A 27,759-nucleotide genomic window follows, 5' to 3' on the forward strand; every position below is an offset into this window, starting at 1 on the left:
TCTACTGCCCCAATTTTCTGTTATCTACTGCCCGATCCTGTTATCTGCTGCCCCAATCTCCTGTTTTCTACTGTCCCGATCCTCTGTTATCTACTGCCCGATCCTCTGTTATCTGCTGCCCCAATTCTCTGCTATCTACTGTCCCGATCCTCTATCTACTGCCCCAATCTTCTGTTATCTACTGCCCCGATCCTTTGTTATCTACTGCCCAGATCCTCTGTTATCTACTGTTCCGATTCTCTGTTATCTACTGCCCCGATCCTCTGTTTTCTAATGCCCTGATCCATTGTTACACGCAGCCCTTATTCTCTGTTATCTATGGCCCTGATTCTCTGTTACATGCAGCTCTGATCCTGTTATCCACTGCCCTCATCCTTTGTTATCTACTGCCCTGATCCTGTTATCTACTGCCCTGATCCTGTTATCTACTGCCCCGATCCTCTGTTATCTACTGCCCCGATCCTCTGTTATCTACTGCCTTGATCCTCTGTTATCTACTGCCCCGATCCTTTGTTATCTACTGCCCTGATCCTGTTATCTACTGCCCTGATCCTGTTATCTACTGCCCCGATCCTCTGTTATCTACTGCCTTGATCCTCTGTTATCTACTGCCCTGATCCTCTGTTATCTACTGCGCCGATCCTCTGTTATCTACTGCCCCGATCCTCTGTTATCTACTGCCCCGATCCTCTGTTATCTACTGCCACAATCCTCTGTTATCTACTGCCCCGATCCTCTGTTATCTACTGCCTTGATCCTCTGTTATCTACTGCCCTGATCCTCTGTTATCTACTGCGCCGATCCTCTGTTATCTACTGCCCCGATCCTCTGTTATCTACTGCCCCGATCCTCTGTTATCTACTGCCACAATCCTCTGTTATCTACTGCCCCGATCCTCTGTTATCTACTGCCACAATCCTCTGTTTTCTAATGCCCTGATACAGCCCTTATTCTCTGTTATCTACTGCTCTGATCCCCTGTTATCTATGGTCTTGATTTTCTGTTACAGGCCACCCTGATCCTCTGTTATCCACTTCCCGATCCTTTATTATCTACTGCCCTGATCTTCTGTTGTCTACTGCCTTGTTTCTCTGTTATCTACTGCCCTGATCCTCTGTTATCTGCTGCCCCGATCCTCTGTTATCTGTTGCAATGATTCTATGTTATTTACTCCCCTGATCCTCTGTTACCTGTAACCCTGAACCTGTGTTATCTACTGCCCTGATCCTCTGTTATCTACTGTCTCAATCCTCTGTTACATGTCACCCTGATCCTCTGTTATATATCGCCCTAATCCTCTGTTATCTACAACTCCAATCCTCTGTTACATGTTGCCCTGGTCCTCTGTTATTTACTGCCCCAATCCTCTGTTATCTGCTTCCCCAATCCTGTTGTCTTTCGCCCCTCCATCTCATAATTCCCAACCCTGATCCTCTGTTATCTTCTGCACTGACCCGATCCTCTGTTATGCATCACTGTAATCCTCTGTTATCTACTGCCCCAATCCTCTGTTACATGTCACCCTGATCCTCTGTTATTCAACAGCTCAATCCTGTGTTACCCTGTCCAAAAAAAATTTCCATTGGATCCGGGGCCAGACGGAGTAGGGTCCGAGCTGAATCCAGACCCTCGTCACCAGACGTTATCCCTCGTTGGTGGAGGTGATTCGGATGAGAATCAGATCCCTGAGGCAAAGGCAGACTATACTACGCTATCAGTGCAGGAAGAGGAGAAGGGTGACTCTTAGGGTGAGGAGTGGAAGAACAGAGAGGATGACAATGAGGTTGTAGATCCCACTTGTTGTGAACCCAGAGGTATGCAGCTGAGTAGCTCAGCAGAGGAGGTGGAGGAGGAAGACAAGGAGGTTACGTTGCGGCTTCCCGCACAGACACAGAGTGATGTAACCACGACAAGCACTGCATCCCCTGCCACAACTCTGGCTATGGCCAGCAGTGGTCGCAGGTCTGCAGTTCGCATGGATTACCTAGCCTAGGCCTTTTTGAGACTGAAAAGGATAACCCAACTCACTTTGTCTGCCAACTTTGTAAAAAAAAAAAGATTCCATAGAGGCAAACATTTCAAAAATGTGACTACTACATGCATGAACCAGCACATGCATGATCAACATGCATTATTCTGGGAATCTCACAGTGCTAAAATGCACCCTAACAGGCCTTGCCAACCACCAGCTGCCACATCAAAAGCATCTGCTGCGTCTTCCTTGTCCATCACCCTGGCAAGTATTTTCATACAGGTCTCCAGCCCCAGAACCTCCACTTGTTTACTCCCTACAGTAGGGGTGAGTGACAGCCCTTCAGCTGTTATGGATGCGGACATGCCTGCTGCTTATTGCAGATCTCAGACACCAAGCATATCACATCTTTCTTAATCCACCATAACAACTCCATCTGCACCTCATTCACAGTTCAGCAGTTTGTCGTGTTCACCCTACCCCACCCTCTCTCAGTACAGCAGCCAACCCTCGGTCTTGCAGTTGTGGTCATGCAAAATATTGTTTCCTCCTAAACATGGCAAATTTAAGAGCTTGAACTTCAACATCTCCAATCTGTTGGCCATGGAAATGTTGCCTTTCCGCCTGGTGTATAGAGGCACTTTCCAAAAGCTGATGGCCTTCGCAGTCCCCCAGTACCAGTTGCCCAATCACCATTACTTCTCTAAGAAAGTTGTGCCTCCGCTACACCAGCATGTCACAGACAACATCACCCGTTCCTTGAAAAAACCTATGTCTGCCAGGGTGCATTTCACCACTGACACCTCGACGAGCAATCATGGCCAGGGGAGTTACATCTCGGTGACAGAGCACTGGGTGACTCTGGTAACTGTGAGGGCAGGTAGGGAAGGGTCTGCTACACATGTCTTGGAAACCCCAAGGCTTGCAGGGAGCATAGGGATGGAGAACTAAACCACTACACATCAGAGGATAGAGAACTAACCTAATAGACAGCAGGGTTTGGAGAACTAAACTGCTAAACACAAGGGTTGGATAACTAAAAACTACACATTTGATGATAGAGAACTAAACTACTAGATAACAGGGGTTGGAGAACTAAACTACTAAACACCTAGAGTTAGAGAACTAAACCGCTACACACCAGGGGTTGGAGAACTAAACCACTACACACCAAGGGATTATGAACTAAACCAATAGACACTAAGGTGTCACTAGACACCAAGTCTTGGAATCTCCAAAGCTTGCAAGTCAAATCTCTGTATTTAACACTTCCTCCATTCATTCTGCCTCCTCCACCTCCTCTAGGGCCTCCACCTGTGCCCTTCATCTCTCCCTTAATGAAACACGTGTTTCAACAGTGCAGAGAAAACCCTCCCCACCTCCGCACTGAGCAGCCAGGGCTCACCGCATTCAGGCAGTGTTTAAATTAATAAGCCTTGGAGATCACAGTCACAAAGCTGAAGAGTTGTGGACAGCTATCCAGACCAAGTTTGATCAATGGCTGTCTCCACTGAACCTGGAGGCAGGGAAGGGCTTGTGCTATAACTGTGTGAACCTGCTGGCAGCCCTACGCTGTGGCAACCTCACACACGTGCCTTGCATGGCTCATGTCCTCAACCTGGTGGTACAGAAATTTCTCTGCCACTACCCCTGCCTGGATGCGCTGCTGCAAAAAGCACAGTCTCTGTGTGCTCAACTACGCCACTTGCATCTACTTGCATCACTACAACGGTCTTTCGGGCTACCGATGAATTGACTGATATGCATATCAGATATGATATGGGCAGCACGGTGGCGCAGTGGTTAGCACAGCAGCCTTGCAGCGTTGGAGTCCTAGGTTCTAATCCCACCCAGGACAACATCTGCAAAGAGTTTGTATGTTCTCTCTGTGTTTCCTCCCACATTGCAAAGACATACTGATAGGGAATTTAGATTGTGAGCCCCATCAGGGACAGCGATGATAATGTGTGCAAACTGTAAAGCGCTGCGGAATATGTTAGCGCTATATAAAAATAAAGATTATTATATGCGATGTGCTGACAGGTCGGAAATCCAGTCTGCACATGTTGCAGTGACTATGGCAGCAGCGACGAGCCCTGGTGCCATATGTCCTTTTGCATAGCTTGGGACAATGCAGTACAGACGTGGTGCAAATCCCACTTGTGGAGTGGGCACAGATGAAAGACTTCTGCACCCTTTTGCACAGTTTCGAAATGGCTATTAAGATGGTTAGCGTTGACGATGCCGTCATATGCATCACTATTCCGCTAATCTACATGCTGGAGCAATAGTCTGCGGGAGGAGGTAGTAGTCCCAAAGGAAGAGGAGTAAGCAGTGGAGGACGTGGAAGGGATAAAAAATATCTCTAAATATCTCTAAGTTACAGCGATCGATAGGTCTCATGGTACCAGCCAAACTGTACTTGTCATGGACTTGTATCCCATGTAAGCGCCTTACACATGAATGCCTTCTTGCTGCACTATCTGGAACACGATGCCCATATTCTTAGGATTAGAAATAGTGCTGACTACTGGGTTGCCACTCTATTAGATCTACGGTGAGAGAGTGCATTTTGCGAGATGCTTCCCCCATGGAAAAGGACGTGCGCATGTTGGGAAATTGAAACACGCTTGTAGACATTCTTCAGAGTGGTTTTTCCCAAGACAGCAATCAGGCGCATAGTGTGCATCGCAGTTATAGACTTCCAACCCTGGGAACGTTCAGTTGTCAACGCAAAAATATTAGCTGCAGCAAAAGTGTAAGTGGCAGAAGCAATTTCTGTGAGACTTTTCAATTTTTAGACCAGACCATGCACCAGTACAAGTCTGACACGTTGTGAACGTCTGAATAGGATGGTGTTGGTGTATCTCTAGTTCAATATTAATGCCATCGGGGGGTTGGACTCTTTTTCATTTTGGTCTTGAAATATGGAAGAGTGGCCTGAGTTAGCCTATCATGCCTTGGAGGTTTTGTCATGCCTGGCAGCCAGAGTTTGCTAGTTTCGTTTTTTGAAATGCAGAGACTCCAAGTTGAGTCTCCGTCTGTTGGGCTGCCTGTAGTGGAAGGGGTGTCAGAGCCCTATAATTCTATTTCTACTCTGACAAAATTGATGACACTTTAGTGGTGTCTACCCCTATTTTTTTGGACTCCAAGTTGAGTCTCATTTATGTGTGTTGCCTGAATTTGGCAGGGCTCTCAAAGCGCCAGGCCTATACCTGTTACTCATCCATCTTTTACTGATCAATGTTTAAGCTAGAAATGATGGTCCAAGCCCTGCCCCAGGCCCTGCCTCATGCTGCACAATTTTACTAATTGTACTCTGGGTTAGTTGGGCTGTTGGGGAGTTGTGATGCGGGGGGAAACAAGGGTAATTGTGTTGCCACCTCTGAGGTCTGTACTGTGCGTGATGATGAGTAGGAGAGGCCACTAGATGCAGTGCTTGCCATCCACTGGAGAACATCCTCTTTCTGACCCTCATCTACAAGGCGTACTGCTGGGCAGCTGCCAAAGAAGGGGAGTCGAGTAGCCCATCCAGTAACAGATGTCAGTGGTCTTTGGATAGGATGAGCCGGTATTTGTTCAATGGAGCTTTCAGTAACATTACCACCTACCCCACGTACACCTCGAACACCAAGCTTATTCCCCCTTCCACGACAACCTTGCTTTTTCCTACTCTTGTTGGATGTAACCTTCCCCTCTTTTAACCAGCTGTTTCACAATCCAAGGCCCAGACCTGTCAGTCACCTGTCACTAAATCAATTATCAGTATTTATTGGCTGAAATAGTGTGGCTGGACCACAGAATTAGCACAAATGATTAATATGCTGAAATGTGGACTGGTGACTGGACCACACAATTAGCACAAAGGATTTAGATGCTGAAATGTGGACTGGTGGTTGGACCACACAATCAGCACAAACGATTTTGATTATGAAATGTGACCTGGTGCCTGCACCAGAGTATTAGCCCAAAAATTTTTCATTATGAAATGAGGCCTGGTGCTTGCACCAGAGTATTAGCCCAAATGATTTTGATTATAAAATGAGGCCTGGTGCCTGCCCCAGAGTATTAGCCAAAGTAATTTTGATTATGAAATGAGGCCTGGTGCCTTCACCCCAATATTAGCCCAAACGATTTTGATTATGAAAGGAGGCCTGATGCCTGCAACAGAGTATTAGATCAAACGATTTTGATTATGAAATCTGTCCTGGTGCCTACACCAGATTATTAGCCCAAACAATTTTGATTATGAAATATGTGATGGGGCCTGCACCAGAGTATTAGCTAAAACGATTTTGTATATGAACTGAGACCTGGTGCCGGAAGCACATTCCCTGAAGAAATGCTACACCAGTGAGCTCTTTTGAGCAGTCTATGGTTTGCTTATAGTAATGCAATGGTGGGTAGTAGCAGCCAATGTACTGACTAAGGGCTGCCCGCTGTGACTTGCTCCCTCTTTTGCTGTGCTGTGTTTGGCAGTGTGGCCACCTCCTATTCCTCCGACCTACGCACATCACGAGGATGGCCTTCTCTCCATGTCGGGTTATAGGACCTCGTCGTAACCCGCATCATCTTCCACCAACTCCTTAACCCTGTCTTTCTTTCCAGTTTGCACCTTGCCTAAAGATTCTGCAGTTAGCAACTGAGTTTTGTCATCATCTGACTTGGTGTGGTGGTCCACTAATCGTGTGCACTAGCCCTCCCGCGTGCTCATCATCCAACCTAACAAGTGGCTGGGCATCAGTGCACTCAGTCTCTTCCACTTCTGGAGCAATGGGAGGTGGATCGGTCACAGAACCTTAGCCAGTAGAGTTATCAAAAAGCAGAAGAGACTGCTGCATGCCATGGACTCAGACTGCTTGGCTTTATTAGACTGGCGAACCCGAACAGGAAACAGTAAAATATCCGTGTTTGGTGTTTGGTGCCGGACACTAGGTGTTCGGTGTTTGGTACCGGACACTAGGTGTACGGTAAGAACCCTGAACTTTCTGGTTGGGGTTCGCTCAACCCTAGTCATGATGTCATTTGCACCCTTCGATTCTGATGCAGAAGTTAGCAGGGACGGATGGCACCAGATAATCCTAGTCAACCAATCGGAATATTTTTGGGAGTGTGCAAACTAGAACAAGCGCAGGACAATCTCTGAACGCTGTTCCGGCATTTATAAGTGCAATTAATTACCAATTCCCGGGTCCTAGTGCAAAACCTTTAACTCTCCTCTTGTATTTGAAAGCAGCAAATGGACTTTTGGGCCCCTTGACAGATAGGGCCCCAGTGCCCCAGCTTCTTCTCTACCAGGGCCCCCCACTTTTCTCTGGCGACTCCTGGGCAGTTTGCAGAGATAAGCAGCAGAACAACCGCTACAAAGTAATAATAATATTGTAACACTGTAGCCGTCACATGCATTTCCTTTTCTTTAAGTAAATGTTTCCTTTCCTCTCCTCTCCCCTCCCTCTTTCTCTCTCTCTCTCTCTTTCATAGCTCTGGTAACTTTGGCTTGTTTTCCACCCCTTTAGTTCCATGTGACCCTTTGTGGAATTTTTGTGAATGAAGCTCTATAGCCGAGGCCTGGAGGCATATCTAGGCTGAGAGTCTATGAATAAACACATCAATCAGATTAGAAAAACACGCGCTCCCATTGGCTGAGCCGCCCAGGCAGACTGGACAGAATCCAAACCCCGCCAGGGTTACCAGGGCAACCAATCCTGCTCAGGCCGCACCAGACGGTCTCTCTGCAAACTGTTGCTCACATTACAAGGAGGCAGGAGCCCGGATACTTAATATCCTTACAGAAAACACAGAGCAAGCTGGAAAAATGTTCCTTATTTATATGGCGCCGACCTATTCTGCAGCGCTATACGTACAAGAGAATGTCACATAGTGTCAAATAAACACCTAGAAACAATGTAACGGAGACCACCATGTCCCCCAACCAAAAGCTTATATACAGAGATCAACATATATAGTGCAAGGTCCTTACCTACAATTATATGTGTGTGTGAAGGAGGAAACATTAAGTTCATTCCCACATTGTGCAAGGGAAGGATTTGCATTACACATAGGCTGCCATCACACGTTCAGTATTTGGTCAGTATTTTACATCAGTATTTGTAAGCCAAAACCGGAACCGGAAAAAATAAAAACCGGATCCGGTTTTCCCCCCATTGACTTGTATTAGCGCCGGATTGCGCCGGATGGCCCAGCGTTCCTTTCGGTTTGATGCCGGATCCGGCGTACACTCGATTCCGGCGTCTGGAAAAAACGTCTACTGTAACGTTTTTTGTCTCCGGCGAAAAAGCCTGAAGGGCCGGATCCGGTGCTTCCGGCTGTTTGCTAGAATGGAAGCCTATGGGAGCAGGAAGGTGCCGGATGCAGAAAATGGCGGATCCGGCAGCCTGATCCGGTTTTTTAAACTGAGCATGCTTCAATTTTCTTTTTATCCAATAATCTAGATAGGCTAGCCGTCCCGTCAAAAAAATGGATCCGTCGCATCAGTTTTTCACAATCTGTGCCGGATCCAGTTTTTCCAACATTCGCCGGACTGTTGGGACATCATACTGTATATAGCTGAGCTGTGGGGACACCATACTGTATATAGGTGAGCTGTGGGGACACCATACTGTATATAGGTGAGCTGTGGGGACATCATACTGTATATAGGGAGCTCTGGGCACATCATACTGTATGTATGGAGCTGTGGGTCCATCATACTGTATATAGGGAGCTGTGGGAACATCACACTGTATATAGGGAGCTGTGGGGACATCATACTGTATGTAGGTGAGCTGTGGGAACATCATACTGTATATAGAGAGCTATGGGGACATCATACTGTATATAGGGAGCTGTGGGGACATCATACTGTATATAGAGAGCTGTGGGGACATCATACTGTATATAGGGAGCTGTGGGGACATCATACTGTATATAGAGAGCTCTGGTTACATCATACTGTATATAGGTGAGCTGTGGGGACATCATACTGTATATAGGGAGCTCTGGTTACATCATACTGTATATAGGGAGCTGTGGGGACATCATACTGTATATAGAGAGCTGTGGGAACATCACACTGTATATAGGGAGCTGTGGGGACATCATACTGTATGTAGGTGAGCTGTGGGAACATCATACTGTATATAGAGAGCTGTGGGGACATCATACTGTATATAGGGAGCTGTGGGGACATCATACTGTATATAGAGAGCTGTGGGGACATCATACTGTATATAGGTGAGCTGTGGGGACATCATACTGTATATACATGTGCTGTGGGGACATCATACTGTATATACGTGAGCTGCGGGGACATCATACTGTATATAGGGAGCTCTGGGCACATCATACTATATATGGAGCTGTGGGGACATCATACTGTATATAGAGAGCTGTGGGGACATCATACTGTATATAGGTGAGCTGTGGGGACATCATACTGTATATACATGAGCTGTGGGGACATCATACTGTATATACGTGAGCTGCGGGGACATCATACTGTATATAGGGAGCTGCGGGGACATCATACTGTATATAGGGAGATGTGGGGACTTCAAACTGTATATAGGGAGCTGTGGGGACATCATACTGTATATAGGTGAGCTGTGGGGACATCATACTGTATATACATGAGCTGTGGGGACATCATACTGTATATAGGTGAGCTGTGGTGACATCATACTGTATATACATGAGCTGTGGGGACATCATACTGTATATAGGTGAGCTGTGGGGACATCATACTGTATATACATGAGCTGTGGGGACATCATACTGTATATAGGGAGCTCTGGGCACATCATACTGTATATAGGGAGCTGTGGGGACATCATACTGTATATAGAGAGCTGTGGGGACATCATACTGTATATAGGTGAGCTGTGGGGACATCATACTGTATATACATGAGCTGTGGGGACATCATACTGTATATACGTGAGCTGCGGGGACATCATACTGTATATAGGTGAGCTGTGGGGACATCATACTGTATATAGGTGAGCTGTGGGGACATCATACTGTATATAGGGAGCTGTGAGGACATCATACTGTATATAGGGAGCTGTGGGCACATCATACTGTATATAGGGAGCTGTGGGGACATCATACTGTATATAGGGAGCTGTGGGGACATCACACTGTATATAGGTGAGCTGTGGGGACATCATACTGTATATAGGGAGCTGTGGGGACATCATACTGTATATAGGGAGCTGTGAGGACATCATACTGTATATAGGGAGCTGTGGGGACATCATACTGTATATAGTTGAGCTGAGGCAACATCATACTGTATATAGCGAGCTGTGGGGACATCACACTGTATATAGGTGAGCTGTGGGGGCATCATACTGAATATAGGTGAGCTGTGGGGACATCATACTGTATATAGGGAGCTGTGGGGACATCACACTGTATATAGGTGAGCTGTGGGGGCATCATACTGAATATAGGTGAGCTGTGGGGACATCATACTGTATATAGGAGAGCTCTGGGCACATCATACTGTATATAGTGAGCTGTGGGGACATCATACTGTATATAGATGAGCTGTGGCGACATCATACTGTGTAGGGGACATCACACTGTATAAAGATGAGCTGTGGGGACATCATACTGTATATAGGTGAGCTGTGGGGACATCATACTGCATATAGGTGAGCTCTGGGCACATCATACTGTATATAGGGAGCTGTGGGGACATCATACTGTATATAGGGAGTTGTGGGACATCATACTGTATATAGGGAGCTCTGGGCACATCATACTGTATATAGGGAGCTGTGGGGACATCATACTGTATATAGATGAGCTGTGGCGACATCATACTGTATATAGGTGAGCTGTGGGGACATCATACTGCATATAGGTGAGCTCTGGGCACATCATACTGTATATAGGGAGCTGTGGGGGCATCATACTGTATATAGGTGAGCTCTGGGCACATCATACTGTATATAGGGAGCTGTGGGGACATCATAATGTATATAGATGAGCTGTGGCGACATCATACTGTATAGGGGACATCACACTGTATAAAGGTGAGCTGTGGGGACATCATACTGTATATAGGTGAGCTGTGGGGACATCATACTGCATATAGGTGAGCTGTGGGGACATCATACTGTATAAAGGTGAGCTGTGTGGGACATCATACTGTATATAGGGAGCTCTGGGCACATCATACTGTATATAGGTGAGCTGTGGGGACATCATACTGTATATAGGGAGCTGTGGGGACACCATACTGTATATAGGTGAGCTGTGGGGACATCATACTGTATATAGGTGAGCTGTGGGGACATCATACTGTATATAGGGAGCTGTGGGCACATCATACTGTATATAGGGAGCTGTGGGGACATCATACTGTATATAGGGAGCTGTGGGGACATCACACTGTATATAGGTGAGCTGTGGGGGCATCATACTGAATATAGGTGAGCTGTGGGGACATCATACTGTATATAGGAGAGCTCTGGGCACATCATACTGTATATAGTGAGCTGTGGGGACATCATACTGTATATAGATGAGCTGTGGCGACATCATACTGTATAGTGGACATCATACTGTATAAAGGTGAGCTGTGGGGACATCATACTGTATATAGGTGAGCTGTGGGGACATCATACTGCATATACGTGAGCTCTGGGCACATCATACTGTATATAGGGAGCTGTGGGGACATCATACTGTATATAGGGAGCTGTGGGACATCATACTGTATATAGGGAGCTCTGGGCACATCATACTGTATATAGGGAGCTGTGGGGACATCATACTGTATATAGATGAGCTGTGGCGACATCATACTGTATATAGGTGAGCTGTGGGGACATCATACTGCATATAGGTGAGCTCTGGGCACATCATACTGTATATAGGGAGCTGTGGGGGCATCATACTGTATATAGGTGAGCTCTGGGCACATCATACTGTATATAGGGAGCTGTGGGGACATCATACTGTATATAGATGAGCTGTGGCGACATCATACTGTATAGGGGACATCACACTGTATAAAGGTGAGCTGTGGGGACATCATACTGTATATAGGTGAGCTGTGGGGACATCATACTGCATATAGGTGAGCTGTGGGGACATCATACTGTATAAAGGTGAGCTGTGTGGGACATCATACTGTATATAGGGAGCTCTGGGCACATCATACTGTATATAGGTGAGCTGTGGGGACATCATACTGTATATAGGGAGCTGTGGGGACACCATACTGTACATAGGTGAGCTGTGGGGACATCATACTGTATATAGGTGAGCTGTGGGGACATCATACTGTATATAGGGAGCTGTGGGCACATCATACTGTATATAGGGAGCTGTGGGGACATCATACTGTATATAGTTGAGATGTGGGGACATCATACTGTATATAGGTGAGCTGTGGCGACATCATACTGTATATAGGGAGCTGTGGGCACATCATACTGTATATAGGGAGCTGTGGGGACATCATACTGTATATACGTGAGCTCTGTAGGGACATCATACTGTATATAGGTGAGCTGTGGCGACATCATACTGTATATAGGTGAGCTGTGGGGACATCATACTGCATATAGGTGAGCTGTGGGGACATCATACTGTATAAAGGTGAGCTGTGTGGGACATCATACTGTATATAGGGAGCTCTGGGCACATCATACTGTATATAGGTGAGCTGTGGGGACATCATACTGTATATAGGGAGCTGTGGGGACACCATACTGTATATAGGTGAGCTGTGGGGACATCATACTGTATATAGGTGAGCTGTGGGGACATCATACTGTATATAGGGAGCTGTGGGCACATCATACTGTATATAGGGAGCTGTGGGGACATCATACTGTATATAGGGAGCTGTGGGGACATCACACTGTATATAGGTGAGCTGTGGGGGCATCATACTGAATATAGGTGAGCTGTGGGGACATCATACTGTATATAGGAGAGCTCTGGGCACATCATACTGTATATAGTGAGCTGTGGGGACATCATACTGTATATAGATGAGCTGTGGCGACATCATACTGTATAGGGGACATCATACTGTATAAAGGTGAGCTGTGGGGACATCATACTGTATATAGGTGAGCTGTGGGGACATCATACTGCATATACGTGAGCTCTGGGCACATCATACTGTATATAGGGAGCTGTGGGGACATCATACTGTATATAGGGAGCTGTGGGACATCATACTGTATATAGGGAGCTCTGGGCACATCATACTGTATATAGGGAGCTGTGGGGACATCATACTGTATATAGATGAGCTGTGGCGACATCATACTGTATATAGGTGAGCTGTGGGGACATCATACTGCATATAGGTGAGCTCTGGGCACATCATACTGTATATAGGGAGCTGTGGGGGCATCATACTGTATATAGGTGAGCTCTGGGCACATCATACTGTATATAGGGAGCTGTGGGGACATCATACTGTATATAGATGAGCTGTGGCGACATCATACTGTATAGGGGACATCACACTGTATAAAGGTGAGCTGTGGGGACATCATACTGTATATAGGTGAGCTGTGGGGACATCATACTGCATATAGGTGAGCTGTGGGGACATCATACTGTATAAAGGTGAGCTGTGTGGGACATCATACTGTATATAGGGAGCTCTGGGCACATCATACTGTATATAGGTGAGCTGTGGGGACATCATACTGTATATAGGGAGCTGTGGGGACACCATACTGTATATAGGTGAGCTGTGGGGACATCATACTGTATATAGGTGAGCTGTGGGGACATCATACTGTATATAGGGAGCTGTGGGCACATCATACTGTATATAGGGAGCTGTGGGGACATCATACTGTATATAGTTGAGATGTGGGGAAATCATACTGTATATAGGTGAGCTGTGGCGACATCATACTGTATATAGGGAGCTGTGGGCACATCATACTGTATATAGGGAGCTGTGGGGACATCATAATGTATATACGTGAGCTCTGTAGGGACATCATACTGTATATAGGTGAGCTGTGGCGACATCATACTGTATATAGGTGAGCTGTGGGGACATCATACTGTATATAGGGAGCTGTGGGGACATCATACTGTATATAGGTGAGCTGTGGGGACATCATACTGCATATAGGTGAGCTGTGGCGACATCATACTGTATATAGGGAGCTGTGGGCACATCATACTGTATATAGGGAGCTGTGGGGACATCATACTGTATATACGTGAGCTCTGTAGGGACATCATACTGTATATAGGTGAGCTGTGGGGACATCATACTGTATATAGGTGAGCTGTGGGGCATCATACTGTATATACGTGATCTCTGTAGGGACATCATACTGTATATAGGTGAGCTGTGGGGACATCATACTGTATATAGGGAGCTGTGGGGCATCATACTGTATATAGGGAGCTGTGGGGACATCATACTGTATATAGGGAGCTGTGGGGACATCACACTGTATATAGGTGAGCTGTGGGGACATCATACTGTATACAGGTGAGCTGTGGGGACATCATACTGTATACAGGTGAGCTGTGGGGACATCAGACTGTATATATGGAGCTGTGGGGACATCAGACTGTATATAGGTGAGCTGTGGGGACATCACACTGTATATATGTGAGCTGTGGGGACATAATACTGTATAGAGGTGAGCTGTGGGGACATCAGACTGTATATATGGAGCTGTGGGGACATCACACTGTATATAGGGAGCTGTGGGGACATCACACTGTACATAGGTGAGCTGTGGGGACATCATACTGTATACAGGTGAGCTGTGGGGACATCATACTGTATATAGGTGAGCTGTGGGGACATCATACTGTATATAGGGAGCTGTGGGGACATCATACTGAATATAGGTGGGCTGTGGGGAGATCATACTGTATATAGGTGAGCTGTGGGGACATCATACTGTATATAGGGAGCTGTGTGGACATCATACTGTATATAGCAGAGCTGTGGGGAGATCATACTGTATATAGGTGAGCTGTGGGGAGATCATACTGTATATAGGTGAGCTGTGGGGAGATCATACTGTATACAGGGGAGCTGTGGGGACATCATACTGAATATAGGTGGGCTGTGGGGAAATCATACTGTATATAGGTGAGCTGTGGGTAGATCATACTGTATATAGGTGAGCTGTGGGGACATCATACTGTATATAGGGAGCTGTGGGGACATCATACTGAATATAGGTGAGCTGTAGGGACATCATACTGTATATAGGTGAGCTGTGGGGACATCATACTGTATATAGGTGAGCTGTGGGGACATCATACTGTATATAGGGAGCTGTGGGGACATCACACTGTATATAGGTGAGCTGTGGGGAGATCATACTGTATTTAGGTGAGCTGTGGGGACATCATACTGTATATAGGGAGCTGTGGGGACATCATACTGAATATAGGTGAGCTGTGGGGACATCATACTGTATATAGGTGAGCTGTGGGGAGATCATACTGTATTTAGGTGAGCTGTGGGGACATCATACTGTATATAGGGAGCTGTGGGGACATCATACTGAATATAGGTGAGCTGTGGGGAGATCATACTGTATACAGGTGAGCTGTGGGGACATCATACTGTACATAGGTGAGCTGTGGGGGCATCATACTGTATAAAGGGAGCTGTGGGGGCATCATACTGTATATAGGTGAGCTGTTGGGGCATCATACTGTATATAGGGAGCTGTGGGGACATCATTCTGTATATAGGTGAGCTGTGGGGGCATCATACTGTATATAGGAGAGCTGCGGGGACATCATACTGTATATAGGTGAGCTGTGGGGGCATCATACTGTATATAGGTGAGCTGTGGGGACATCATACTGTATATAGGTGAGCTGTGGGGGCATCATACTGTATATAGGTGAGCTGTCGGGGCATCATACTGTATATAGGTGAGCTGTGGGGGGCATCATACTGTTTATAGGGAGCTGTGGGCACATCATACTGTATATAGGTGAGCTGTGGGGACATCATACTGTATATAGGTGAGCTGCGTGGACATCATACTGTATATAGGTGAGCTGTGGGGACATCATTCTGTATATAGGTGAGATGTGGGGGCATCATACTGTATATAGGAGAGCTGTGGGGACATCATACTGTATATAGGTGAGCTGTGGCGACATCATACTGTATATAGGTAACATAGTAACATAGTAACATAGTTAGTAAGGCCGAAAAAAGACATTTGTCCATCCAGTTCAGCCTATATTCCATCATAATAAATCCCCAGATCTACGTCCTTCTACAGAACCTAATAATTGTATGATACAATATTGTTCTGCTCCAGGAAGACATCCAGGCCTCTCTTGAACCCCTCGACTGAGTTCGCCATCACCACCTCCTCAGGCAAGCAATTCCAGATTCTCACTGCCCTAACAGTAAAGAATCCTCTTCTATGTTGGTGGAAAAACCTTCTCTCCTCCAGACGCAAAGAATGCCCCCTTGTGCCCGTCACCTTCCTTGGTATAAACAGATCCTCAGCGAGATATTTGTATTGTCCCCTTATATACTTATACATGGTTATTAGATCGCCCCTCAGTCGTCTTTTTTCTAGACTAAATAATCCTAATTTCGCTAATCTATCTGGGTATTGTAGTTCTCCCATCCCCTTTATTAATTTTGTTGCCCTCCTTTAGGTGAGCTGTGGGGACATTATACTGTATATAGGTGAGCTGTGGGGACATCATACTGTATATAGGTGAGCTGTGGGGACATCATACTGTATATAGGGAGCTGTGGCAACATCATACTGTATATAGGGAGCTGTGGGAACATCATACTGTATATAGGGAGCTGTGGGGGCATCATACTGTATATAGGTGAGCTGTGGGGGCATCATACTGTATATAGGTGAGCTGTGGGGGCATCATACTGTACATAGGGAGCTGTGGGGACATCTTACTGTATATAGGGAGCTGTGGGGGCATCATACTGTATATAGGTGAGCTGCATGGACATCATACTCTATATAGGTGAGCTGTGGAGACATAATACTGTATATAGGAGAGCTGCGGGGACATCATACTGTATATAGGTGAGCTGTGAGGACATCATACTGTATATAGGTGAGCTGTGGGGGCATAATAGTGTATATAGGAGAGCTGCGGGGACATCATACTGTATATAGGTGAGCTGTGAGGACATCATACTGTATATAGGTGAGCTGCGTGGACATCATACTGTATATAGGTGAGCTGTGGAGACATAATACTGTATATAGGAGAGCTGCGGGGACATCATACTGTATATAGGTGAGCTGTGAGGACATCATACTGTATATAGGTGAGCTGTGGGGGCATCATACTGTATATAGGGAGCTGTGGGGACATTATACTGTATATAGGTGAGCTGTGGGGGCATCATACTGTATATAGGGAGCTGTCGGGACATCATACTGTATATAGGTGAGCTGTGGGGGCATCATACTGTATATAGGGAGCTGTGGGGACATCATACTGTATATCGGGAGCTGTGGGGGCATCATACTGTATATAGGGAGCTGTGGGGACATCATACTGTATATAGGTGAGCTGAGTGGACATCATACTGTATATAGGAGAGCTGCGGGGACATCATACTGTATATAGGTGAGTTGTGGGGACATCATACTGTATATAGGTGAGCTCTGGGTGGACATCATACTGCATCAGTGAGTTGTGGGGACATCATACTGTATATAGGTGAGCTCTGGGGGGTCATCATACTGCATCGGTGAGCTGTTGAGAGTGAGGACATCATACTGTATATAGGTGAGCTGTGGGGACATCCTGCTGAGACTTTTGAGGTATCTTTGATCAAAAGTTAGCAGCAATTGGGAGATCGCAGGTCCATTTTGGAGTCAGCTTGGCAATTTACTTCAGTGGTGCAGATTGATTTTCACTTGATGTGGAAGGGGTTAAGAGTTCCTTTTTGATTCTACTGGGATTCTACATGGCTCTAATCTCAGCTGCTGCCGCTCCTTTCCATTAATTAAACTCACTCCAAGCTCTCTCCTATTACGGTTATAGGTTTTCTATGCTGACCTCTCTGGAGAAGTTGCTTCCGCTTGTTGCCCTCCCTGGGTCTTCTAACTGCAGTAGTAACACTAGTGTCTCACTGCCCTACTCACTAGCCAGGGCTAGCTAAGGGCTCGTGGGGTTAGACCTATCTGAGGATGAAAGGGAGAGCAGTGTGCAGTCTCAGGTGAGTGTTTAGGGCTGACTCTTCACCCAGATTTGCATGTTGTAGTCTCTGCAGACGAGTCCTGGCCGGAGAAGTTGTCATGTCGGTCTGGGCCAGATGGAAAAGATGAGAAAAGTGAACGATTCCATCAGAAAGAATGTCAGCGGTAGTCACCATCTATAACTGTGCTGTGTTCACATATGTTCTGCAGGACCGGTATCTACCACTATATGGTCCCTGTATGGCGGTAATATCAGTGTGCCACTATAGTTGTAATCAGGGCTACCGATTAGGAGCCCACTTAGAAGTTCCGTTCCCCTTGAGTTGAACCCTTAGCTACGCTTCTGGTCAAACAGGTAAAGATTGTCTTTTTTGTCGATACACCAGACTGCTCTTTCCTAAAGAGGTAAAAGTAAAATGTGAACCATGTAGCTGTTTTTGCATCGGGATCCTTTTGGCGATGTATAGTCACTTTATGGTGATACAGTGTCATATGTTGTAGCCATCAATGGGAGGTATAGTGGCATGTAAAAGTTTGGGCACCCATGGTCAAAATTACTGTTATTGTGACCAGTTTAGCAAGTTGAAGATGAAATGATCTCTAAAAGGCCTAAAGTTAAAGGTGACACATTTCCTTTGTATTTTTAGGCCAAAAATATATATTTTGTGATTTTTTGTTTTGCAAAAAAAGAAATGGTCCGACGCAAAAATTTGTGCTCTCTGTGAGATTTGTGTGCTCAGATACCTTTGACCAAGGTTTCAGATCTTAATTAGCCTGTTAGGGTTGTGGCTTGTTCACTATCATCATTACAAAAGGCCAGGTTATGCAAATTTCCAGCTTTATAAAAACCGAGCCTCCTCTAACCTTGTGCCAAAAAACTGCAGCCATGGGTTCTTCTAAGCAGCTGCCTAGCACTCTGAAGAAGACTATTTGAAGATAGCAAAGCGTTTTCAAGTTGCCCGTTCCTCAGTTAGAAACGTAATTAAGAAATGGCAGCTATCAGGAACAGAGGAGGTCAAAATAAGGTCTGGAAGAACAAGCAAAATTTCAGTGAGAGCAGTTCATAGGATTTGCAGAGGGGAAAATCATAACCTCTGCTTGACTACAAAATACCTTCAGAATGTTTTAGCAAATTCTGGAGTTGTGATTCATTGTTCTACTGTTCAGAGAGGCCTGTACAAATAAGGCCATCATGGAAGAGTCATCAGAAGAAAACCTCTCCTGCATCCTCACCATAAAATTATGCATCAGAAGTATGCAAAAGAACATCTAAACTATCCAGATGCATTTTAGAAACAAGTCCTGTGGACCAATGAAGATAAAATAGAATTCTTGTTCTACAATGATCAAAAGTATGTGTGGAGAAAAAGGGCACAGAATTTCAGGAAAAGAACATCTGGCCAACCATTAAGCATAAGAGTGGATCAATCATACTTTGGGGTTGTGCTGCAGCCATTTGCACAGGGAAGATATCACAGGTAGAGGGAAGAATGAATTCAATGAAAATTCACCAAATTCTTGATGCAAACATAACATCATCTGTAAAAAAGCTGAAGTTCAAAAGAGGATGACGCTTACATTATGGATGATCTTAAACACACGTCAAAATCCAAAATAGACAACTTCAAAAGGTGCAAACTGAAGGTTTTGCAATGGCCCTCACAGTCCCCTGATCTGAACATCATTGAAAATCTGTGGTGAGACATCAAAATAGCAGAGGATGCAAGATGATCCAGGAATCTCACAGAACTGGAGGAATTCTCCAAAGAAGAATGAAGGAAAATCCTTCAAACAAAAAATGAAAATGGCGCCTGCCACGCAGCGCAGTAGCAGCTATTGGTTTGTATAGATCCGATAGCTGCTTTTGCAAGAGAAGAAAAAAAAATGTCCTCCACCAAGATGGCACCGCCCACTAAGATCGTGCTCTATAAAGATTATTATTATTTTATTATTATTCTACTCCCATCTTTACAAGTGCAGCACATTGGTAGGGGTCGGGTTCTTGAAACCCCCATTGCTCGAAAAAAAAAGCACTGCGCAAGCACATTTTAGAGTATGGGCTCAATAGAATGTCTATGTGCGTATGCTCAAACGGAAGCTCAGCACAATTTTTGGTTGTGGTATCAAGATCAGAATCCCCTCCGATCTGCTGAACGTTAGGAATTGATTAGATACAAAATAGGATGGTAGGTGTCCTTTAAGCATGAGGTCCAGCCGTTCAGTACAGACAAGTCTATGTGCCGATGGTTGGAGCTTCGCAGTCCCTTTACTTTGCTGAGCTGCAGCAATCCCGGAGGTTGGATCCCACCTATCAAACACTGATGGGCTATATCAAGTCCCCAGAAAACCATTTCAGGATTATATCCCGAATGATGGGGCAGAGTTGGATTGGACAAGTTGGATTTTACAATGAATAATCCAATATTCCCCAAAGAGGTAAGTTGCCAACAGCGGTATCCGGCAGCAGCTTCCTCCGCTCTCGCTCAATGTGCGTGTGTACACGGACTGCAATAGTGGAGCTGTTACATATGGCCGGTGTTGTGTATACCCCCCTCACCCAAGGGGCTCTACATGTGTTCTCTATCCATGAGTGATCATTGGGGCTCCTGCCCAACGGGACTTCACATTTCAATGTCACACTTGATCCCCTGCCTTAGTCCTTACTGATCTCTATGCTTCCAATCCAAGCAGGGACAAAGCATAACCACTGCAACCAATCACTAGATGCAGGGGGGACATGTGGGCTACTGATCAGATGCAGCAGTCATGCAGCGTCTATGCCAAGACCGGAAGCAAGGATTGGTCGCCTTCTCCTGCTTGACTGACAGGCATTAAACTGTGTGACTTCAGGCAAAGGAGCCATCCATCAGGCAGGAGGAGGCGGTGCTGGGCAGGGAAAAGAGCTGGAGTGATAGAGGCTTCGGATCTACCATAGCACTTCAGCCTTATTTGCATATCAATTGAAATGTTAATTTCTCAGTAATGGAGGAGTGGACCGGATATGTAAAGGTATTACTGGACTTGGCTTTGAAAGACATGGTACATGCTACGTGGGCCTATAAAGAGTTTGGTGGGTGAAATTCTGCTGACACATTTCCTTTAAGGCTGGGGCTACAAAGAGATGTGTCGCTCAACAGCAATTCTCAGACAAGTCGCATCAGCAGAAACATTTATGCAACTTGTCTATGATTTGCTGTCGGGTGACTATTTTAAATCCACAGCCAAGTCGCCATCACAGCTTGCAGCAAAGTCTGTGGCAAGTGAGTCGCGTACGATCTGCGACCAGCGACTGATAGGCTAAATCTACGCCGCGACAAGCGCACAAATGTTTTCAGTCGCACGACTTGTCTAAAAAAAAATTGCTATCGCCATGTAGCCCCAGCCATAATCCAACGCATTTTGGAAACATTTATGACTTTGCCGCAGGAGGTTGTAGGTCGTAAGTCCACACCGTAGGAAGTCATTAGATGTGATGTCACAATGCAACACTTTGATTGTCACACGACCCCTGTCCCAAAAGGGGTTAAATGGTGACTTTGTCCATGACACAGAATCATTAGTCAGAAATGGCTGTAAGCCGCAGCAACATTGCAGCGTAATGTAAACAAGTTGGGGTCTCCGAGAACAGCAAGATGCCAAAATCACAAGTCACAAAAACTCACGACTTGGATATTTTGTGGTCGCGGGATTGTGACCTCATTCACATGAATTAAAGCAGTAGCACGCAGCAATCTTGGCCCGTGGACAAAGTCGGCGTGTAACCACAACCTAAGGCGTCAGTCATCCATTTTTCACGTATGAGCGTTATCCATGTTTTTTACAGATAGTACTGGTGATTAGAGTTGAGCGAATTTGTTCGGATTCGGTTCCGAATACGATCGACAGCGAATATTGTTTTTGCAATATTCGTCGACCGTTATTAGAATCAATGGGAGTAGAAATTGCAGAATGTGGTCGGAACCAATCAACAAACATACATTCGGCACGAATAGGGAACCAATATGGCACGAATATGGCAAATTCAGATTCGGCGACCGATTCCGAACAAATTCGCTCAACTCTGCTGGTGATCATGTATGAGGCCATCCATTTTCTATGGACCAAGCAGAAATTCCCGACTTCGGTCTAATTGTCGGAACAGAGTTAGCAAACTAAGCTAACGGATCAGTGAAATAAAAAACGTGGTCTAATTTTCATAGATTGTCACATAGAAAAAGGGGAGACGCTATTTATTTTTTCTCCGAGTACGAGAAAAACTGATGAGACTCGGACCAAACTCTGAGCAAAATGAAATGTACGTTTTTCTGTTAGGTGAAAAAAACGGATGTCTGAATGAGGCCGTAATCTGGCATCAATTGTATCTCACCAGTGTTGGATTATTATCAACTGCACCAGATTGCCAAACTTCACTTACAATCAGAGGAATCCTTCAGGAAATCCAGGACCCCAAAAATAAAATGTTACCCCCAAATCTGCCCCTATAACGGCCTCCACCTCCATCTCGACTTGATGGAAGAACGATCTGTAGAAAAATGGATCATGTGCAAGCCTAGATAGGTCCACCAGGGTCTTCTCCACCTTGATAGTATCAAGCCATCAGGTTGCTGGTCTTCCTCTTGGCACTTCCATCATGGGACTTGATAGATGAGCGCTCTATAGGAAGATGGATCTTGTCTAAGCCTAGATAGGTCCACCAGGGTCTTCTCCACCTTGATAGTATCAAGCCATTGGATTGCTGGTCTACCTCTTGAGACTTCCATCATGGGACTTGATGGATGAGCGCTCTATAGGACGATGGATCTTGTCTAAGCCTAGATAGGTCCACCAGGGTCTTATCCACCTTGATAGTATCAAGCCATTGGGTGGCTGGTCTACCTCTTGGCACTTCCATCATGGACTTGATGGATGAACACTCTATAGGAAGATAGATCTTGTCTAAGCCTAGATAGGTCCACCAGGGTCTTATCCACCTTGATAGTATAAAGCCATCGGGTTGCTGGTCTACCTCTTGGCACTTCCATCATGGGACTTGATGGATGAGCGCTCTATAGGACGATGGATCTTGTCTAAGCCTAGATAGGTCCACCAGGGTCTTATCCACCTTGATAGTATCAAGCCATTGGGTGGCTGGTCTACCTCTTTAAGACTTCCATCATAGGACTTGATGGATGAACACTCTGTGGGAAGATGGATCTTGTGCAAGCCTAGATAGGTCCACCAGGGTCTTCTCTGCCTTGATAGTTGCTGGTTTACCTCTTCGCCGTGTTCCTTCTGTTTTTCCGACCCTGATGTCCTTCTCCAATCTGCTACTAGAATTATTCTAACTTTTATAGTCCGGCCCGGTGACTACAATCTGCAGCCGATCTGCCCTATAAAATGTCCACTGGGATGATCAGTCTTCCTACATGCATCATTTTATATATCAACATGCAATAAATCATGTGAAAACCTTCCCGCAGGGCAAACTGTGCGCCTCTTAACCCCTGGTGTCCTGGAGCAAGATCGGCTCACGTCTTGTCTTTTTTTTTTTCCCTCCCCCGAGTTGTTTTTAGGAAGTTAATGGAACTGGAGTAAAAACAAAAACCATTTCCGAATTTCACTGTGAGGGTGAAGAAAGGTCAGAGCTACAGATCCCCTGGGGGATCAGGAGAAGGTGAAGTGGGGGGGATCAGGCAGGAGCCATTGTTTTCCTTATCAGGGGGGAAGGTGGAGGGAGGGAGAGAGGGAAGCTTGATTGACAGTCAGAAATCTGATCCTGTGAAAGAGACAGAGAGCAAATGGGAGGGAGAGATCTCTCAGTAGTTTGGATAGGAGGCCCCTGGAGGAGAAGCAGAGGAAAAACCACACAATCCAGCTCTGTCAGTGGAGCTTGCAGCCTGCACAGGGGGAAGTGCTTGGGAAATAATTAATGGTTTTTTATTAAATTTGCAAGGAGTTTGGTGCAAGCTGTCGCCATCAGGTGGGTCTTTTCGCAACAACTTTGCCTTTCCTGCATGCAATCGTCAGCCCTTGTAGGAATAACAATGTAGCCTCCTCCCACTCTCCCTGCAAATCATCTTGATCGCCATTACTAGTTGTGCACACGTTTGCAAATCAGTGATTTCCACTTGCAGCCCTTGGAGGGAGGGAGGTGGACCCTGTGGCCTCACCACCTAGCCCCACCATACCAAGGTTGGATCATGATTTTTCTATATGCCCTGACTGTTGTTGATTTTTTTTTTTTTTCTTCTCCTCTTCTTCTTCCTCTTCTCCTTCTTCTTCTCCCCCCTTTCAGCTGAAGCCACAGCCTCTCATGCAAATGCAGCTCAGTGCTGAGGAGGGATTTTTTTTTTTTTTTTTTATGAATGGGACTGTTGAAGGTTAATTAGCTATGCAAATGCAACCCTCTCATTCATGATTTTTTTTTTTTTTTTTTCTTCCATCTCCTAAAGCCATCTTGTTTCCCTTTTACAGCTCAGATCCTGAGGAAATCACCAGATAAATGCAGGCAAAAGGACAGTTTGTGACTTTAAGAGTGGTGTAAATATAGTCTCCCCCAGGATGGATGGATTTTATGATCAGCAAGTGCCTTACGTGGTTCCCAATGTGAGTGGCTTCAATGCACATGAACTTTAGAAACTTATTGCACTTCCTCTACTTTCCCCCCCTTTCCTTCATCTTTCCTTTATGCAATATTTACTTCGTTACCTTCCGTTTCCTCTGTGATTTTCTTTACAAAATGTCGCCATTTCTTTCCTATTTTGCGCTAATAAGGGTCTTTAATAACGTGAGACCCTCTGAATAAACAACAGTTGGACCTATATATAGTGTTGGGGTTTTGCAATCTTTAGTTGTCTAGGGGCTTAAATAAAATGGGACCCTCTCAATCTTTACAAGTTGGACCTCTATATAGTTGTTGGTTTTGCAATTGTTTCCTATTTTGCACTAATTGGGGGCTTAAATTACACGGGACCCTCTCAATCTTCTCAGGTTGGAGTTACATATAGTTGCTGGTTTTGGACCTCTTTTTTTTTTTTTAACTATTTTGCACTAATAAGTCGTCTACCCTCTCAACCTTTGCATTTTGTACTTGCATATAGTTTCCAATCGTTTCCTATTTTGCACGAATAAAGGGGCTTAAATAACTGGGGACCCTCTCAATAAACACCAGTTGGACCTATATATATATATATATATATATATATAGTGTGTGGGTTTTGCAATTGTTACTTGTTAAAGGGCTTAAATAAAATGGGACCCCCGTCAATCTTTACACGATTCATTTCTATATAGTTGTTGCTTTTTGCAATTGTTCCCTATTATGCACAAACAAGGGGCTTCAATAACATGGGACCCTCTCAGTCTTTACAAGTTGGACCTATATATAGTTGTTAGTTTTGCAATTGTTCCCTATTATGCACAAACAAGGGGCTTCAATAACATGGGACCCTCTCAGTCTTTACAAGTTGGACCTATATATAGTTGTTAGTTTTGCAATTGTTTTCCTATTTTGCACTAATCAGGGTCTTACATATAACTTGGGACCCTCTCAGTCTTCTCAGGTTGGAGTTACATATCGTTGTTGGTTTTGCACTAATAAGGGTCTTACATATAACTTGGGACCCTCTCGATAAACCCCCATATAGCATATTCGTCTTCCATCACTTAGTTTTCCCTGTTGCAAAAAAAACGGGTTACAAAAGTCTAAATATTTGCAGAAAGTGTTCACCTCTTCTAGGTGATCACTAATATTATATAAAAAAAAGCCCCTCTCAGGGGTTAATGTACGTGACTTATGAGTTTCCATACTGCAAAATCACCCCCCCCCCCCCCCCATAGGAAGTTAACACAGTATCAAAATATTTTTGTTTTCCTGTTACAATGTTGCGAACGGTGAATATGATGCAGCAATATTGATATCCGTAGTTACAATGTTGGTAAAGGTAAATATTGAGTTTTTCAGATGATACAATGTTGCTCAGGTCCCCAGCAGGCTTCTCACTATATAATCTCAGTATATAATGTGGCTGTCAGTGTCTCTATAGCTCCTTCTTCTCAATGTTGAGACGACTTTGGTCTCAGATTCTTGATTCTTGCTGTTTTTAGAATCAAAGTGGGACAATCTGCCACGAGAGAACCACGAACAGCAGGAAAAGAAAGTTCTTAAACAGAGATCTGGCTCATGACTCAGAAGGTGAGATGATGTGCGAGGCTTTGGGTATATGTATATATATATATATATATATATATATATATATATATATATATATATATATATATATATATATATATATATATATATATATATATAATATCATTTATGGACTGTTCATAGCTGGAATGCAACTTTAAGTATGTCTTTTAATATTGAAATGATATAATGTAGGCACATTGTATCAGCTCTTATTTGGTGATGCTTGGTCTTTTTCCCCATGCGTCACACATGGTCTAGACTTCCTATAATGGACCATGTTTCATAATATATGTATGTAATACAAGTTCTGGCCAATATATAGGAATGGCGAGATCAATGTGTTCTAGAGTGTGTCGATCCAAAACCTGTAACTTTCCCATAGAAGAACGTTGACACCTGTTGTCGAGCTGGAGAAACGTTGCAATCTCTCACTCTATATGTATGTATATATATATATGATACATGATTGACTAATATGTAACTGTTGAACTTTTATCCGCAGAGCTTTTCCAGGATCTGAGTCAGTTACAAGAGACGTGGCTTGCAGAAGGTAAGAAAAAATAAAAATAAAAAAAGAATAAATAAAATTAATCCTAAATGTATGTTATCTGGGGGGGGGGGATCATGGATGAGAGGAGGGAGAAAAAAAAAAAAAGAAGAGGTCTTGAACTTGCTGTCTTAATGTTCAGCCCAATTAATTGAGCTTTAAAAGAGCCACCTCATGTGTCATGCATACATTAGAGAGACTGATGAGTTTGTCTTTGGGGACTCAGGGGCTGCTCTACCCAGTGTCATCACAAATTACCAGGAGAAATTGCTTCCAGCTCACAATCACATCTGCTTTTGGCAAGAACTAATGCAGCAAGACTTGGAAGTTCTGAGCCTGTGTTCAGGTTTTAATTGCAATTGATCAGGTTTCTATCAGTGCACCTCCAGAGAGCGGACACGACCAGCACAGGGCTCGCTGCCGTCTTCTGAGCCGCACACATGACTCTGTGGTGTTCTGGAAGAGCAGCCTTCTGATGGCAGAAATTGGCATCTCTGAGTTTAGGAGGACGGGATGCTTCAAGAATTGAGTGCCAGTGTCTTCTTTCCCCCTTGCGCACAGCATAGGACTCTAGGTGTGTATGCGTCATTTTTTTTTATTATTTTTTGGAAATTTTTATTTTTTTTCCCATTTTCTTTACTATTATCTTGATTTCATTTTTACCCATTTTTTTTAATATAAATATACGGTATTTTGCATGATTTCTTTTTCATACTGCCACTGTACGTATACACTATATCTTACTCTGTAATGCTCTATGTGACCATTAGCACTTTGTATATTTTAGCAGCCAGCCATATTTATATATTTATAAAAAAAAAAAAAAAAAAAAATATATATATATATATATATATATATATATATATATATATATATCTATATTATA

At 44.6% G+C, this 27,759-nt stretch overlaps 1 protein-coding gene across 2 annotated transcripts in view; it reads left to right on the top strand.

The window, feature by feature from the left end:
- The first annotated feature begins 23,979 nt into the window (after positions 1 to 23,979).
- Positions 23,980 to 27,759, top strand: part of LOC138641707 (ETS translocation variant 1) — a 61,485-nt gene continuing 57,705 nt past the window's right edge. Inside the window, exons 1-4 of one of the 2 annotated variants that reach the window (XM_069729313.1) lie at positions 23,980 to 24,112; positions 24,607 to 24,738; positions 26,239 to 26,326; positions 26,829 to 26,876. In XM_069729313.1, the coding sequence (XP_069585414.1) occupies positions 24,694 to 24,738; positions 26,239 to 26,326; positions 26,829 to 26,876 (181 nt within the window). In that variant the 5' untranslated portion in view covers positions 23,980 to 24,112; positions 24,607 to 24,693. Of the gene's footprint in view, positions 24,113 to 24,606; positions 24,739 to 26,238; positions 26,327 to 26,828; positions 26,877 to 27,062; positions 27,448 to 27,759 lie in introns of those variants that run through there. The other variant, XM_069729314.1, reaches the window with a different exon arrangement.

This window comes from Ranitomeya imitator, chromosome 6 (genome assembly GCF_032444005.1).
Source record: "Ranitomeya imitator isolate aRanImi1 chromosome 6, aRanImi1.pri, whole genome shotgun sequence".
NCBI lineage: Eukaryota > Metazoa > Chordata > Amphibia > Anura > Dendrobatidae > Ranitomeya > Ranitomeya imitator.